The sequence below is a fragment of the Carassius auratus genome, chromosome 7 (assembly GCF_003368295.1).
Source record: "Carassius auratus strain Wakin chromosome 7, ASM336829v1, whole genome shotgun sequence".
Taxonomy (NCBI): domain Eukaryota; kingdom Metazoa; phylum Chordata; class Actinopteri; order Cypriniformes; family Cyprinidae; genus Carassius; species Carassius auratus.
In genome coordinates this window covers 31,133,921-31,150,900 of record NC_039249.1, presented here as the reverse complement: position 1 = coordinate 31,150,900, position 16,980 = coordinate 31,133,921, and the positions used below count along the sequence as shown (strand labels likewise).

The 16,980-nt window shown below is 38.4% G+C and overlaps 1 protein-coding gene across 36 annotated transcripts in view; it reads left to right on the top strand.

The window, feature by feature from the left end:
• Window positions 1–16,980, top strand: part of mical2a (microtubule associated monooxygenase, calponin and LIM domain containing 2a) — a 60,224-nt gene that overhangs the window by 21,599 nt on the left and 21,645 nt on the right. For all 36 annotated transcript variants that reach the window (XR_003292487.1, XR_003292494.1, XR_003292493.1 and 33 more), the window contains 9 exons: window positions 304–511; window positions 1,659–1,775; window positions 4,280–4,381; window positions 12,766–12,921; window positions 13,367–13,467; window positions 15,136–15,393; window positions 15,504–15,619; window positions 15,870–15,996; window positions 16,758–16,848. Coding sequence is in view for 27 of the 36 variants with exons in the window: in XM_026268459.1 (XP_026124244.1) it covers window positions 304–511; window positions 1,659–1,775; window positions 4,280–4,381; window positions 12,766–12,921; window positions 13,367–13,467; window positions 15,136–15,393; window positions 15,504–15,619; window positions 15,870–15,996; window positions 16,758–16,848 (1,276 nt within the window). In the remaining 9 variants the exon portion in view is untranslated. The remainder of the gene's footprint in view (window positions 1–303; window positions 512–1,658; window positions 1,776–4,279; window positions 4,382–12,765; window positions 12,922–13,366; window positions 13,468–15,135; window positions 15,394–15,503; window positions 15,620–15,869; window positions 15,997–16,757; window positions 16,849–16,980) is intronic.

Below are 16,980 nucleotides of genomic sequence, written 5' to 3'. Positions count from 1 at the left end.
GTTTGAGCTTCTCTGCTAAGATTTTCTGCTTTCTAGGATACTTACTGAAAGAATGGGCGAGAGCTGTTTGCTCACCGAAGAGTAAAATAGGCTCCTTGAGTTTCAATAAAGAAAAATACACAAAGTATTATAAGGTCCTAGAGAGGAAGCGCTGTCTTAGACATCTGTATTGCCTTCTTTTATATGTATTTGTGGAATTTAAAAATGATTGAAAACAAACGTCACCCATTTGTTATGTTCTTCCTCTGTTCTTTAAATGAAAATTGTGACCTGATTCTCTGAATTTCTGATTGTAACTTTCAGTGCTTGATTATTGGAGGAGGCCCCTGCGGCTTGCGGACTGCCATCGAGTTAGCTTTCCTCGGAGCCAAAGTGGTGGTTATAGAGAAGAGAGATACATTCTCCAGGAACAACGTCCTACATCTCTGGCCTTACACCATTCATGACCTCAGGGCCTTAGGAGCCAAGAAGTTCTATGGAAAGTTCTGTGCTGGAGCAATAGACCACATCAGTGAGTTCTGAAGCTACTCCTCATTCTCTGTGTTCATTTAATCATATTATAAGCAACCTATCATAACTTCCTTGTTTAAAGCAGTGGTCATTTTTAAGTTCCTCACTGACTGCCCTTCTTTTTTCTATATATGCAGTATATTTGACCTTCGTTGTGTTTATCTACAGTGATATATCTCCCAAAAATCTACACTGTAGACCCTAATAAGTTGAGTCTACTCAAATTATTTGAGAAAACTCATTCACTCACTATAGTTATCATAATTAACATAAACTAAATGCATTGTTAATTTAAATAAAAATGGAATAAAAATAATTTTGAGTTGCCAACTAATTGAAATACATTTAAAAACATTTGCAGTGCTATCATTACTAGCTGGAATGAGAAATAAACTAAATTACTAAAATAATTTATAATAAGTCACTTAAATAAATAAATGACAAAGCATTATATTTTTACAAAAAATAATTGCTAGAAATGAAAAAAAATGAAAATGAAAATGGAAAATATAAAAATAATAACAATAATTGTAATTAATCCTATTAAAAAATACTTAAAAAGCTATTTAAGTATAATTAACTTAAGGGGCAAGTAAACTCAGATTTATAATTTATATATTGTTTAATTTACAAATATTGAATGGGCAAAAAATCATTAAAACAAGCTAATGCCTCACATCAACAATTATACAATTATTATTATAATTATTAATTATTAATAATTATTAATTATTTATACATACTTTTTTTTGGGAATACAAAAGAAAAAGCTGTTCTTTTCCTCTTTTAATACAGAAAATGTAGATGGCGACCAGTCACTGTCAAGACTTACACTTCCTCACACAAAGCTATCATTTCGCTTTACAGGATTCAGAATTTATTCCTTTATTCATATGAACTACTTTTATGTTGTTTTAATGTCGTTTTAGGAACTTGACGGTTTCATTTTGTGGAAAAGAGACGATGATAGAATTTCCATTTTTAGATAAACCATCCAAAAATTTGACTGTTGGTTCAACAAATACCATCCTGCCACTCTAATGACCATATTTCTGTTCTCACATCTGTTAGTTCTGCTGCTTTTATAAGTGAGGCAGTGTTAGCGTGACTGTGAGGCTAATGGTTCTTGCTCTGGCTGGGTTTGGCAGGCATTCGGCAGCTCCAGCTCATGCTCCTGAAGATCGCTCTGCTTCTGGGAGTGGAGTTTCACGTAAATGTGGAGTTCATCAAGCTGGTGGAGCCTCCAGAGGACCAGGAGAATGAGGGTGAGACCGACGGCTCCAGATGCAGACTAGACGTCAGTCCAAAGTTTGGACACACCTACTCAGTGTTTATTATTGCTGCTTCTAGAATAGTAAACATTTACATTTGGCAGACGCTTTCATTCAAAAGTGACTTGCATTGCATTCAAAGTACACATTTGACATTTTTATCAGTTCTTGCTTTCCCTGGGAACTGAACCCATGACCTTTGTGTAGCTAGCGCCAACCTTTGCTGTTTTTGGCTCCTGAAAAGAAGATAACAACACTATAAAAACAACACACATGCTAAAATAAGGTTATGTAGCCATCACGAAATTATATTTTATGAATTTTCTTCTTCCGAGTAGCTGCCCTATGTTTGGATGATAGGTTTTAAACCTTTATGATCCATTTGTGAGCCCCCCCCCCCCCCTTTGTAAAAGTTATGTATATGTAAAAATACTAATATTATAAATATGTGTATTCTATTAAAATAATTGAATAATTAAAAAATGAATAAATAATGAGAGTAAAATAACAGTAAAATTATTTGGTTTCTGATTAGTGTTTAGAAAGCAGAATGAACCAAAATAATGTTTAAGTAAATTAATAGAGTGGAAGTCTTTAAAGAAACAATTTGTAAAATAAGTGTCAAATAAAGATGGAAAAGATGTGTTTTTGGCCGATTCTTGAAGATGGCTAAGAACTCAGGATTTCATTCAAACTAAACACTTTTTAAATGTCTTCTTTGTTAATTAAGAAACACGCATTCAATACATTCAGTCAAGTGTGTCCAAACTTTTCACTGGTATTATAAATACTATTCAGTATGCTTTCTAAGTCTGTTTATAACCAGCATGCATGCTCAAATATCCCACTACTTTGATTTAATTCACTTCATATCCCATAGTTTTATTAGACACCACATAAGCTTGAGTATTGAAATGTTAATCTATGCTCATCTTGAAGAATCTGGGTTCTTTTGATTTTGCTGTCTCTGTATTACAACATTTTCTTTGGAGCTGTCTAAGGTTTCCTGGGCTGGTCTGTCATTACCAGGAAGATGAAGGGATGCAGTGCTTCCTGCCTCACCATAATAGCTGTTTCCATGACAACCAAACAACACCTGCAGAGTTGTTAATGCAACTTTAGTGCCCGTGGAAAAGTGTTCAGATCCACTTCACTCTGCCCTCCCGCGTCCAAATGTCATTTTATGACTACATCGCATGCATGGCGTTCACCCGTTACACACCGCTCTGCTATCTAGTTTCAAAAGATTTTTAAAGATCAGAGAAATGAAGAAACTGATTAGTTGATCTTGATAATTAGAAACACAATTCAAAGGTCTAAGGAGTGTGTTTCCATATGTGGCCACTTTGGTCATCTATGGTGGAACAACATTGCGTAAGCTTCTCCCCTAGACTTCTAGACCATTAGCAATCTATCTTTCTCCCTTCAACAGCAATGACAACAGGCAGATAAAAACAAAAGTGCTTTCTAAATTAAGAATGTGTGCTTGCTGTGACCCTGTACTATGGCCTTGAGCGAGACTCATGGTCCTGGATATAGTTGAGTTGGATCTCAAGTTCTCAACTTGTGTGAAACAGTTTTTGTTTATTTTGCTTTAAAGTTGCACACGAAACGTTTGACATTGATGGTTGGCCATTATTAATAATAGCTGAAAGACTTGCTGTGACTGTATGTTTCTGGAATGCATAGTGTTCTTGGCACGATTGCATAATGCATACACAAGTAACATTACCTAGACTTGTTGAAATATGTAGCTGTTAGAATTTTTTTTTTTTTTTCATTTTACAAATTATTTCAATTTAAAACAACCCGCGGTTCACTTACAGCAAGAACCGTTTGTCAGAAGTGAACTTTGGTGAAGTGGCTTGAAATATTTTAAATATCCACCCAACTCCTGTCCTCCCTGGAGGAAAAAATATTGCTTAGATGTTGCTTGGGAGATTTTATGAGTTCCCAGTTATGCATCAACTCTCAGATGCTTCTGAGATTCCTTAGGAGAAATAAAAATAGAAACAGCAGAGTCAATTGTTGGCATGCTGTAAAAATATAGAGCTATAAAATGAATGTGGATAACAGCTCAGATAATTACGTTTTTGGAGTTCGAGTCATTATTAATATCAAGATTAGAGTAAACATACTAAGATTACTAGAGTTGTTTTCTTAGTAGAATCATCTGAAATATTTCTATTTTTATTTCTCCTAACCAATGAGTCAATGCCTAGCATGCAGTAAGAGTACAGAGCTATGAAATTAAAGTGGTAGCAACTCAGATAATTAAGTATTTTGTTATATGAGAAATGTTTGTGTTCATATTTAAAACTCAGATGTCTTCAGAATTTGACATTATGCCAAATCGTAGTACAGTTTGAGACACTGTGGAGATCTTCTCTCATTAATCTCAAGAGAACTAGTGTCATTTTCTCATTAGAAACGTCTGAAAATCTCATTGGTCTCTAGGAGATATTAAAAAGATCTCAATTGTGATTTTGTTTCCGCAGGGCCGGGCTGGAGGGCAGAGATCCGTCCCGCGGATCACCCTGTGGCTGACTTCGACTTTGATGTGGTGGTGGGAGCTGATGGGAGACGAAACTCTTTAGAAGGTATGAGCTCAAGATGATGCAATCGCTGCTTTTGAGAAATAAAATGTAAAATCTGCCTTGCTGAATTATATATATTATGTAGACTTAAATAAACACACATGCAAACCTCTGTTTGCACAGTAACTATGAGGCTATATTAATCTTTGCTCTATGATTACAAACTGTTCTAGCAGTTACTAAATTTACACCTGCCTAAAATATGATCAATCAATCAATCAATCACCTTTATTTATATAGTGCTTTAAACAAAATACATTGCGCCAAAGCACTGAACAACATTCATTTGGAAAACAGTGTCTCAATAATGCAAAATGATAGTTAAAGGCAGTTCATCATTGAATTTAGTTATGTCATCTCTGTTCAGTTGAAATAGTGTCTGTTTTAATTTGCAATCAAGTCAATGATATCGCTGTAGATGAAGTGACCCCAACTTAGCAAGCCAGAGGCGACAGCGGCAAGGAACCGAAACTCCATCGGTGATAGAATGGAGAAAAAAACCTTGGGAGAAACCAGGCTCAGTTGGGGGGCCAGTTCTCCTCTGACCAGACGAAACCAGTAGTTCAATTCCAGGCTGCAGCAAAGTCAGATTGTGCAGAAGAATCATCTGTTTCCTGTGGTCTTGTCCTGGTGCTCCTCTGAGACAGGGTCTTTACAGGGCATCTGTATCTGGGGCTCTAGTTGTCCTGGTCTCCGCTGTCTTTCAGGGATGTAGAGGTCCTTTCTAGGTGCTGATCCACCATCTGGTCTGGATACGTACTGGATCCGGGTGACTGCAGTGACCCTCTGATCTGGACACAGACTGGATCTGGTGGCCACGGTGACCTCGGAACAAGAGAGAAACAGACAAATATTAGCGTAGATGCCATTCTTCTAATGATGTAGAAAGTACGGTGTTATGTGAAGTGTTCCGGTTCCAGTTTACCTAATTAATGCAGCCTAAAAATCCTTTAACGGATTTAGATATTAAAAGCATATTAGTATGTTATGTGTATGCCAAGTTAAAGAGATGGGTCTTTAATCTAGATTTAAACTGCAAGAGTGTGTCTGCCTCCCGAACAATGTTAGGTAGGTTATTCCAGAGTTTAGGCGCCAAATAGGAAAAGGATCTGCCGCCCGCAGTTGATTTTGATATTCTAGGTATTATCAAATTGCCTGAGTTTTGAGAACGTAGCGGACGTAGAGGAGTATAATGTAAAAGGAGCTCATTCAAATACTGAGGTGCTAAACCATTCAGGGCTTTATAAGTAATAAGCAATATTTTAAAATCTATACGATGTTTGATAGGGAGCCAGTGCAGTGTGGACAGGACCGGGCTAATATGGTCATACTTCCTGGTTCTAGTAAGAACTCTTGCTGCTGCATTTTGGACTAGCTGTAGTTTGTTTACCAAGCGTGCAGAACAACCACCCAATAAAGCATTACAATAGTCTAACCTTGAAGTCATAAATGCATGGATTAACATTTCTGCATTTGACATTGAGAGCATAGGCCGTAATTTAGATATATTTTTGAGATGGAAAAATGCAGTTTTACAAATGCTAGAAACGTGGCTTTCTAAGGAAAGATTGCGATCAAGTATCACACCTAGGTTCCTAACTGATGACGAAGAATTGACAGAGCAACCATCAAGTCTTAGACAGTGTTCTAGGTTATTACAAGTAGAGTTTTTAGGCCCTATGATTAACACCTCTGTTTTTTCTGAATTTAGCAGTAAGAAATTACTCGTCATCCAATTTTTTATATCGACTATGCATTCCATTAGTTTTTCAAATTGGTGTGTTTCACCGGGCTGCGAGGAAATATAGAGCTGCGTATCATCAGCATAACAGTGAAAGCTAACACCATGTTTCCTGATGATATCTCCCAAGGGTAACATATAAAGCGTGAAGAGTAGCGGCCCTAGAACTGAGCCTTGAGGTACTCCATACTGCACTTGTGATCGATATGATACATCTTCATTCACTGCTACGAACTGATGGCGGTCATATAAGTACGATTTAAACCATGCTAATGCACTTCCACTGATGCCAACAAAGTGTTCAAGTCTATGCAAAAGAATGTTGTGGTCAATTGTGTCAAACGCAGCACTAAGATCCAATAAAACTAATAGAGAGATACACCCACGATCAGATGATAAGAGCAGATCATTTGTAACTCTAAGGAGAGCAGTTTCAGTACTATGATATGGTCTAAATCCTGACTGGAAATCCTCACATATACCATTTTTCTCTAAGAAGGAATATAATTGTGAGGATACCACCTTTTCTAGTATCTTGGACAGAAAAGGGAGATTCGAGATTGGTCTATAATTAACTAGTTCTCTGGGGTCAAGTTGTGGCTTTTTTATGAGAGGCTTAATAACAGCCAGTTTGAAGGTTTTGGGGACATATCCTAATGACAATGAGGAATTAATAATAGTCAGAAGAGGACCTATGACTTCTGGAAGCACCTCTTTTAAGAGCTTAGATGGTATAGGGTCTAACATACATGTTGTAAGTTTAGATGATTTAACAAGTTTATACAATTCTTCCTCTCCTATAGTAGAGAATGAGTGGAAATGTTCCTCAGGGGGTCTATAGTGCACTGTCTGATGCGAAACTGTAGCTGACGGCTGAATGGTTGCAATTTTATCTCTAATAGTATCGATTTTAGAAGTAAAGTAGTTCATAAAGTCATTACTGCTGTGGTGTTGGGAAATGTCAACACTTGTTGAGGCTTTATTTTTCGTTAATTTAGCCACTGTATTGAATAAATACCTGGGGTTATGTTTGTTTTCTTCTAAAAGAGAAGAAAAGTAATCAGATCTAGCAGTTTTTAATGCTTTTCTGTAGGATATGCTACTTTCCCGCCAAGCAATACGAAATACCTCTAGTTTTGTTTTCCTCCAGCTGCGCTCCATTTTTCGGGCTGCTCTCTTTAGGGTGCGAGTATGCTCATTATACCATGGTGTCAAACTGTTTTCCTTAACCTTTCTTAAGCGTAAAGGAGCAACTGTATTTAAAGTGCTAGAAAAGAGAGAGTCCATAGTTTCTGTTACATCATCAAGTTGTTCTGAGGTTTTGGATATGTTAAGGAATTCGGATACAACAGGAAGATAACTTAAAAAGCAGTCTTTTGTGGTAGAAGTGATGGTTCTTCGATACTTGTAACAAGAAGTAGAATTTACAATTTTGGCTATATGAAGTTTACACAGAACTAAATAATGATCTGAGATATCATCACTTGGCTGAATAATCTCAACACTATCAACATCAATTCCATGTGACAGTATTAAATCTAGAGTATGATTTCGACAATGAGTAGGTCCTGAAACGTGTTGTCTAACACCAATAGAGTTCAGAATGTCTATAAATGCTGATCCCAATGCATCTTTTTCATTATCGACATGGATATTAAAATCACCAACTATTAAGACTTTATCTGCAGCCAGAACTAACTCGGATGTAAAATCACCGAACTCTTTAATAAAGTCTGTATGGTGCCCTGGTGGCCTGTATACAGTAGCCAGTACAAACATAACAGGGGATTTATCATTAAAATTGGTTTCTCTGGATAATGTTATATGAAGCACCATTACTTCAAACGAGTTATACTTGAAGCCTGCCCTCTGAGAAATCCTGAAAACGTTATTATAAATTGAAGCAACTCCTCCCCCTTTGCCTTTTAGACGCGGCTCGTGTTTATAACAATAATCTTGGGGGGTGGACTCATTTAAAATAATGTAATCATCAGGTTTTAGCCAGGTTTCTGTCAAGCAGAGCACATCTATATTATGATCAGTTATCATATTATTTACAAAAAGTGTTTTCGTAGAAATTGATCTGATATTCAATAAGCCAATCTTTATCATTTGTTTATCCATATTGCATTTGTTTTTTATTTGTTGAACCTCAATTAAATTGTTAACCTTAACTTGGTTTGGACGTTTTTTGTATTTTCTAGTTCGGGGAACAGACACAGTCTCTATAGTGTGATATCTAGGTGAAAGAGTCTCTATGTGCTGAGAATTAACTGACCTCTGTGACGGGAGGCAGCTAGCAGACGGTCGGTTTAGCCAGTCTGTCTGCTTCCTGACCTGGGCCCCAGTTAGTCAAGTATAAACACTAAGACTATTTGCCATATTTCTAGACAGAAGAGTGGCGCCACCCCAGGAGGGATGAAGACCATCTCTTTTAAACAGGTCAGGTCTGCCCCAAAAGCTCGTCCAATTGTCTATGAAACCTATGTTATTCTGTGGGCACCACTTAGACATCCAGCCATTGAGTGATGACAATCTGCTATGCATCTCGTCACCACGGTAAGCAGGGAGGGGACCAGAGCATATTACAGTGTCTGACATCGTGCTTGCAAGTTCACACACCTCTTTAAAGTTATTTTTAGTGATCTCCGACTGGCGAAGTCGAACATCATTAGCGCCGGCATGAATAACAATCTTACTGTATTTACGTTTAGCATTAGCCAGCACTTTTAAATTTGCCAAGATGTCAGGCGCTCTGGCTCCCGGTAAACATTTGACTATGGTGGCTGGTGTCTCTATATTCACGTTCCGTACAATAGAATCGCCAATAACTAGAGCACTTTCATCAGGTTTCTCAGTGGGTGCATCACTGAGTGGGGAGAACCTGTTTAATGTTTTGATCGGAACAGAAGAGCGGTGTTTTGACCCATGACTACGCTGCCTCACCGTCACCCAGTTGCCCTGCTGCAGGGGCTCTGCTGGAACCGGACAATGTACAGGAATCCCTGAGCTAGACGCATCCAAAGCCATATCTAGAGCCCTAACATTCTTACTGTCCTCAATTAAAGTTTGGATGCGTGTCTCTAATTCTGAAATCTTCTCTGTCAGCCTAACTGTTTCCCTGCATTTATCACATGTGAATCCCTCATCAGCGACAGAGATAGATAAACTGTACATGTGGCAAGAGGTGCAAATAACAATTGTAGGAGAAGCCATTACTCACCGTGCTTGATGAAATATTCTTACTGCGGTTGTTTGATGAACTTGTGGAAAACTGCAAGTACATGATAGCATGTACTTACCCTCAGGACATCCAAGATGTAGATCAGTTTGTTTCTTCATCTAAACAGATTTGGGAAAATTGAGCATTATATAATTTGCTCATCAATGGATCCTGTGCAGTGAATGGGTGCCATCAGAATGAGAGTGCAAACAGCTGATAAAATCATCACTAAAATACACAAGTAATCCATTATTGTGATGACTCTCATTCTGATTGCACCCATCTGAAGAACATCAATTGGTAAAGAAGTGATCCAAACTTCCAAATCTATTCCAATGGAGAAACAAACTCATCTGCATCTTGAATGGTACTTTTCAGCAAAATTTCATTTTGGGTGAACTATTCCTTTAAACAGCACTGATAAAACTTCTTCAGATATTATCCAAAACCTCTCGTTGTTACACTCTTTATCTCATTAAAACCTTAGCAACTCTTAAAATTTGGCCCATGCTCTTGGCTGAAGTTTCTAGAATGCATTGTTTCATCCAAGAAGGTTATTAAGCCATAAAATCAAGTTCTGCTGTGTAAAGTGATACTGCATGATGTCACCAGCCGCCCACCGGTTACACATGAGATCAGCGAGTCAACATGTGGTCTTGAGGAGCTCTCAGGGTTTCTGAACACTTTTCAGCTGATGATGTGTGTCCGTTGGACTCTGTTTTCCAGGTTCGTCATCTTTTCACTTATCCCTAATCAGATGCTATTTCCAAAAAAGGCCATTTGTGGGCCCTTCCAAACTATGAGATGTTAGCTCATTGCCCAGTTATGAGTAACTTCAGGGAAAAAGAAACCCAGCTTGTTTTGGACATTAATTGAGCTAGTTTAGGACGTCTAGGGAAAGTTAAATTTATCCCAGTCTGAGACAGAGCAGCGGTCAGACGAAAGCAGCTGAATTTTGGCCGAACAACGCAGATGACGAAGAGGAGAACTGATGTCTTAGTGAGTTAACAACATGGCAGTAATGGAACAGTTCATGCTCTTAATCAAATCTATGTCTGTTTGTAAAGAAGCTCTGTGGAGACTCATGCATTATTTTGCAGGATGAGAAAGCAAAGCCAATTCTCCACGACCCAAGCCAACCCACTCAACAGCCATTAAAAATTAACAGCTTATGCTGTTTTTGTAAAATTTGCCAGGCCGGGGTGAACTTATTTGGCTAATGCATAAAGGCACTTTTTGTTTCTTTTTTTGTAGGCCTCTAACACATCTTAATCAGGCATGATGAAATAAAAATCTCATCCCATCTCAATCAGGGAGCAGACATTCTATCGAGACAGGGTCTGAGGCCTGGGGAATGGAGGCTCCACCCCAAGGTGGTGGAGCTCTTTTGGAAGGAGTTCGGCCAGGCAGAAGTGGATCTATTTGCATCACAGGAAATGTCACACTGTCTGCTCTGGTTCTCCCTCATGCATCCAACTCCTTGAAGTGGAAACCTTTCACTTTCTTGGTGCAATCAATCACTGCAAGACACCTGCCCAGTTGGTTCAGTTCTGAAGTTTCTACAGGAGCGATTCTCCTCAGGGTTATCTCCTCCTGGTCAGTCATTGGGAAAATATCAGTTAGTTACATGTTTCCTCCGTGCATCAGTGCATCAAGGTGCTTTCGTGGGACCTGGCAGTGGTTTTGTAGGCTCTGTGCAAATCTCCCTTCGAACTCATTGAAGATATCTCTGACAAGCTCTTCACACTTGAGACAATATTCTTACTCATTATATCCTTGCAGGCACTCTCTGTATCGTTCACTGGAGTTTACCTGAGACCTGGGTATGTCCTTAAAGTGCCCACTTCCTCACCGGCTCCAACTGTACACCAAGCCTTTTTGTCCTCCTCCCTTCCAGGAAGCAGGCCAGGAAAGATGCAATCTGCTCTGTCTAGTGCAAGCACTGGATGCTTAAGTTCACAGAGCTGACTAGTGGCGAAAGGAAGATCAGTTATACGTTTGCTGTGGTCCACCTGAGAAAGGGTGGGTGGTCGAGAGGAGACCATCACACTGGCCTCTGAGTCCTGTCACATATACCTACCCCAGGGTCCCAAGTCCTCTCATCTTCATTTTCTTGCCAGATATACACCAGACTGGGACTTGCTTGTATGGCACAGTGGGTATTTTCGTTCCCTAAGCATTCAACACAGCTGGAGTCCTGAATGGGAACACCTGGAGGTCCTGAAGGGAACGGGACACTGCGTCTCGCTGCCATACTCCCTTCATCCCTGCAGGCACTCACTTCTTCAGAAGCTAACATGCTTGCTTGCTGGATGAACCTTTATGTTTCCTGCTTCTGACGTCTCACTTCTCTATTGGACTGATTTCACACATGCTTCAGAACGTGGTCTCACCTCGGGTGTTCCCAAAGTGTTAAACTCAGCAATTCTGTTCCCTTCGGGGAACCATGGTTAGATACTTAACCTTGGGATGTTTTCAATGATCAACTGCAAAATGCTGTTTATTTGTGAAAAAGGTGAAAATGTTTAGAAAATATTTTCAAACATATTACATTCGTGTGGACAAGGTAATGTTTTTTTTTTTTAGTTTTAGTTCAAAATAAGAATTACTGGTCACATCCAAGTCACATTTATTTACATAGCTCTTTATATGGGGAATTATTTCCGGACGGAATTGTGGGTGGGGGGAGTGCATGTACAGCTCTCTCTCCACCTTCAATACCATGACTTAGGTGCCCTTGAGCAAGGCACTGAACCCCCAACTGGGCACCGCAGCATAAATGGCTGCCCACTGCTCCGGGTGTGTGTTCACAGTGTGTGTGTGTTCACTGCTCTGTGTGTGTGCGCATTTCGGATGGGTTAAATGCAGAGCACAAATTCTGAGTATGGGTCACCATACTTGGCTGAATGTCACTTCACTTCACTTCACTTCACTATACAGATTATCTCAATGTTGTAAAATGTATAAATTAAAAAAAAAAAAAATATTTCAGCTTTAAAGCAGCTCTATATAAGACAATAGTGTCATAATTCAGCTCAATTTAGCTCAGTGTTGTATTAGTTTTCTCAGGGTTCAGGGCTTAGTAAGTGTTGATGTTGTAAAGTTTGTGTCATTATCTAGCTCAATTCAGTTCAAATCGTCTCATTCAATAGTGTCAGTACAAGTTAAACTGATAATATTACTGAATATTAATTGTCTTAAATATATTTTTCTTTTAAATATAATATAAAATTATATTAAATATCTTCAGATGTTTTAACTGAGCTTCTGTGAAACAAAAATAATGGCTTGTAATACTGGTGGGGTGGCATTATTGTGCTGCATTAGTTTTCCTCTATCAAACTCAAGAAACTAATGCAACATTATAAACTTCTGAACTCTTTTCCCCTTGTCTCCCCTCCTTCTTCTTTCTCTTTTTCTCAGGGTTCAGGAGGAAGGAATTTCGTGGCAAACTGGCCATCGCCATAACAGCAAACTTTATCAACAGAAACACCACCGCTGAGGCAAAGGTCGAGGAGATAAGTGGAGTTGCCTTCATCTTCAACCAGAAATTCTTTCAGGATCTCAGACAGGAAACCGGTGAGCAATATGCGCCACATCAGCCACTAAAAATACACCACATTAGTCTAAACTAAGCATCCAGCTCCCTGGATAATAAAGAAAATCTCCCAACACTCTCAGCTATGTCCTTTCACCTTTTCCCGGCATTTCCCGCGATGTTTTTCATAAGCATGTAAGTGTTATCTGCAGTTAGGAGCGGCCATATATCAGTTATCATCTTGCTCTGATTTGTCACGTAAATGTTATCCTCCGGGGATTATGGGCTTCCTCCCTTCAAACACTTACGTATGCTTTGTATACCTGTCGTGACTCGTACCCCTCTGAAACTGAATTCCTTTAAAATCCTGTATTAAACTCACTCTGACCTCATGAGATTCGTTTTGTCATATCACAGGCATGAAGATGGTGAAGATGAATATCTCTGACAGATTTAAGTTATACCACAATGTTGTCTCTTTCGTAGGAATTGATCTAGAGAACATTGTCTACTACAAAGACAACACACATTACTTTGTCATGACAGCTAAGAAGCAGAGCCTGTTGGACAAAGGTGTCATCATTCATGTGAGTCGGTTTGCTTTACTTTGTGGCAAGTGTCGAGAAAACTATTTTTCTCGGCTTCCTGCAAGATGGAGAGACCAGACACCTAAAAACACAACAAGAGTCCAGAGGCTTATAAAGACTCCTAAGGAGCACATATTTATTAGGGGGAGAGAGACAGTCACAAACAGTCTCTGGTGCAAGTCAGTTCTTGGGCTTCGTCATTGACGCACATTAGGGTTTTTGGCAATGTCTGTGCTGATCTGATCTGAAAAGTCATCCAATCATACTTTGTATATGTACATATATATCAAATATTGATTTATTTTTCATTTAAAATATTTAAGCATCCTAACAACAAGATGAATTTACTTGAGGAACAAATTTGCATAAGATATTAAGACTTATTTTCAGAGAATATTATTTTGTGTTTTTACTAGCATTTAGTGAGGTTTATTTTTAACGGTGAATTGTAAATAATAGTGGTCAAGAAAATGTATCCATGAAATGTTTTGTTCTTTGGTTAAAAGTGTTATAGTCTTGAAGATCTGTCTTCATTCTTGTGCTGAATAAGAACTTTTTATTTTAATTTAATTTAATTCCTCAGTCATCAAAGTCCCACCTTATGTTTTTTCAAAGTATCTGTTTCATTAAAAAATGTCATATTTTGGAAGTAAAATGCGGTGTTAACGATGTTTCTTGTTGACCGCAGAACCAGCTATCACAGCGCATAATCTCTCAGTCGACATTAATTTTGACTTGCAAGCAGTCTTACTGTATATTGTAGCAAATAATCTCAAAAGGGAAATATATCTAATAATTACAAAATAATTATATCAGCAGCCAGTAGTAACTGTAGCAGAATTGATATTGTCATTGACTAATCTGTTTATTCAGTGAACATTCAGTGTAAGTTTATATCAACTCTAAGAAAGGATATTTTCGTGGCCACAGAAAATATCTTTCCTACAGTATTAATGCATTGTAGCATGTAGCTGGCTCAGATTTGTAAAGGGACATTATTCACAAGCAGGAGTTTTATTTTATTAACTAAACACTAATATACATATATCTACTTCTCTAAATAGGGTGGCCATATGCGCCAGTCATACGGGACACGTCCCAGCCAGGATTTTAATAATGCTTAAAATATCCAGGTTTTGGCTATTTGCACTGTGCAGGATGATCGTTGTGTAACATTCATGAGAGATATAAAGAGCAGAGCAGATGGCTCCTTATGCTTTCAAAGCGCTTTCACGTGTTTGTTCGTTTGTTTGACTTGAAGCATTGTGGTGCACTTTGTGTTTTTTTGGATTTGTGTGCAGCGGCGCTTCAAGTCAATCGAACGAACAAACACGTGTGCATATTTGCATCGCTTTGATCGTTCCCTCTAGATCTCACCGTCTCGCACGCAACCCCACGATTGGTCGATTATGTACAATACCTGCATGTTATTGGTCAAACTGCTCTGGATGTTTTAGGCGGGACGTTTCCCGTATGCACGGCGCATATGGCCACCCTAACTCTAAACAAAAAAGCATACAATTACAACATACATAGAGAAAGGGTAAGTGGTCTTGGGTGAGGGGTCTTTGATTGTATTTTAATCTAATGACCAATTGTGTGTCTGATTGGTCTAAATGCTACAATATTTGGTATGATATCGTTTGTTTGTTTTTTTGTGTCTACTAGGATTATATCGACACTGAGGCACTGCTGAACAGTGAAAACGTGAATCAAGAGGCTTTGCTGGCATACGCACGAGAGGCAGCCGACTACGCCACCCACTACCAGCTGCCCACGCTGGACTACGCCACCAACCACTGCGCTCAGCCTGATGTGGCCATGTTCGACTTCACCAGCATGTACGCCTCCGAAAGTGCCGCTCTCGTCCGGGAGAGGTTTGGTCACAGTGTGCTGGTGGCACTAGTGGGAGACAGTCTTCTAGAGGTGAGGAGGATACATTACTGTGCAGTTATACTATATATAATCACTCTTGTGTTTATGTGTATTTATGATTATTATGTTTGATTCTGATGATGTTGTCTGTCTCACTGTAGCCCTTCTGGCCTATGGGGACGGGCTGTGCCCGCGGCTTCCTGGCAGCCTTTGACACGGCTTGGATGGTGAAAAGTTGGGCGCAGGGTAGAAATCCTCTCGAGGTGCTGGCAGAGAGGTCAGTGGAGGTCAAATTTAACATGTGCAAACAATAACTGCACACACAGCTTCATATAAATAGACCACCATGTTTTCATCTATAATATATGACTATTTGGTCATACTTAAATGATGAATGAATGAATAAATCAATCAATATATATGTATATATATTTTTTCAAAATTTCAGGGATGTTGAAAGTGTTAATATGCACTTAGAACACTATTAATAGCTTGTTTATGTTATTGTTTTGTTTTTATTCTTCTAGGGAGAGTCTGTACCGATTGTTACCTCAAACAACACCTGAAAACATCGCCAAAAACTTTGATTTGTACACCATAGATCCGGGAACACGCTATCCCAACCTCAATTCAAACTGTGTCAGGCCACACCAGGTGAGATGACATTACCATCTGTGCACAGTTTACTGTCATAAAAAAAAACATATGATAGAATCACTGCAGTTCACAACCTCAAGTGAGTTATTGCTTTTATAAAGCACCTAAGTCTATGAGCATAAATAAATGAATACACTGCCGTGTATGAACAACATTTTTCTTAATGTTTTTTTTTAATAGAAAGTCTCTTATGTTCAGCAAGATTGCATTTATTTGATTAAAAAAGTAATATCATTTATAACAGTACAATATTATTGAAGAAAAAAAAAGATTTTACATTTTACATTTGAAAATGTAAATAAAGATGAATTTTCGCAGCCACAGATTTTGCTGCTTAATATTATTTGTGGAAACCTATAACAATATCATCAATTCAAGTCTCAAGGTACTGTATGTAAGATATTAAATAAATAGTAATAATAAAATATTTTGACAGTTAAGACATTTATAATTAATCATTCATAATTGATAATAACTGAGCAGCAAGTCAGCGTATTAAGGAAATGCAGCATTGGTGAGCATAAGAAACTTCTTTAATAAACATGACAAAGTCTTTTTATTCAAAAAAATTACTCAGACGTTTGACATGTATTGTATGTAAACACAACAAATAAGCCTAACTGTAGACTACTTATAGTTGCCAAGCAACAAGGCTATAAACATGGCTCATCCAATCAGTATTCAGACATGTAAATATTATTTTTTTTACAGTCACTCTCATTGAAACTGTCATTACTGTTTATTTTGGTCTTTTCTAGGTCCGCAACAACTATATCTGTGGAGAGATGAAGCCGTGCTCTCTGGAACGGGCCGCCACCATACGCCGCCCCGTTAACTTAGCCCGGCGAGGTTAGAGGAAACTTCTAATCAGTCTAACACACATATATAATTGTCCTCCGCTCTTTTACTTGAGTGCACCATACAAGAGTTCCTCAAGAGTTGCCGCCACTGTATATGCGAGCTGAGATTTTCACATTATAA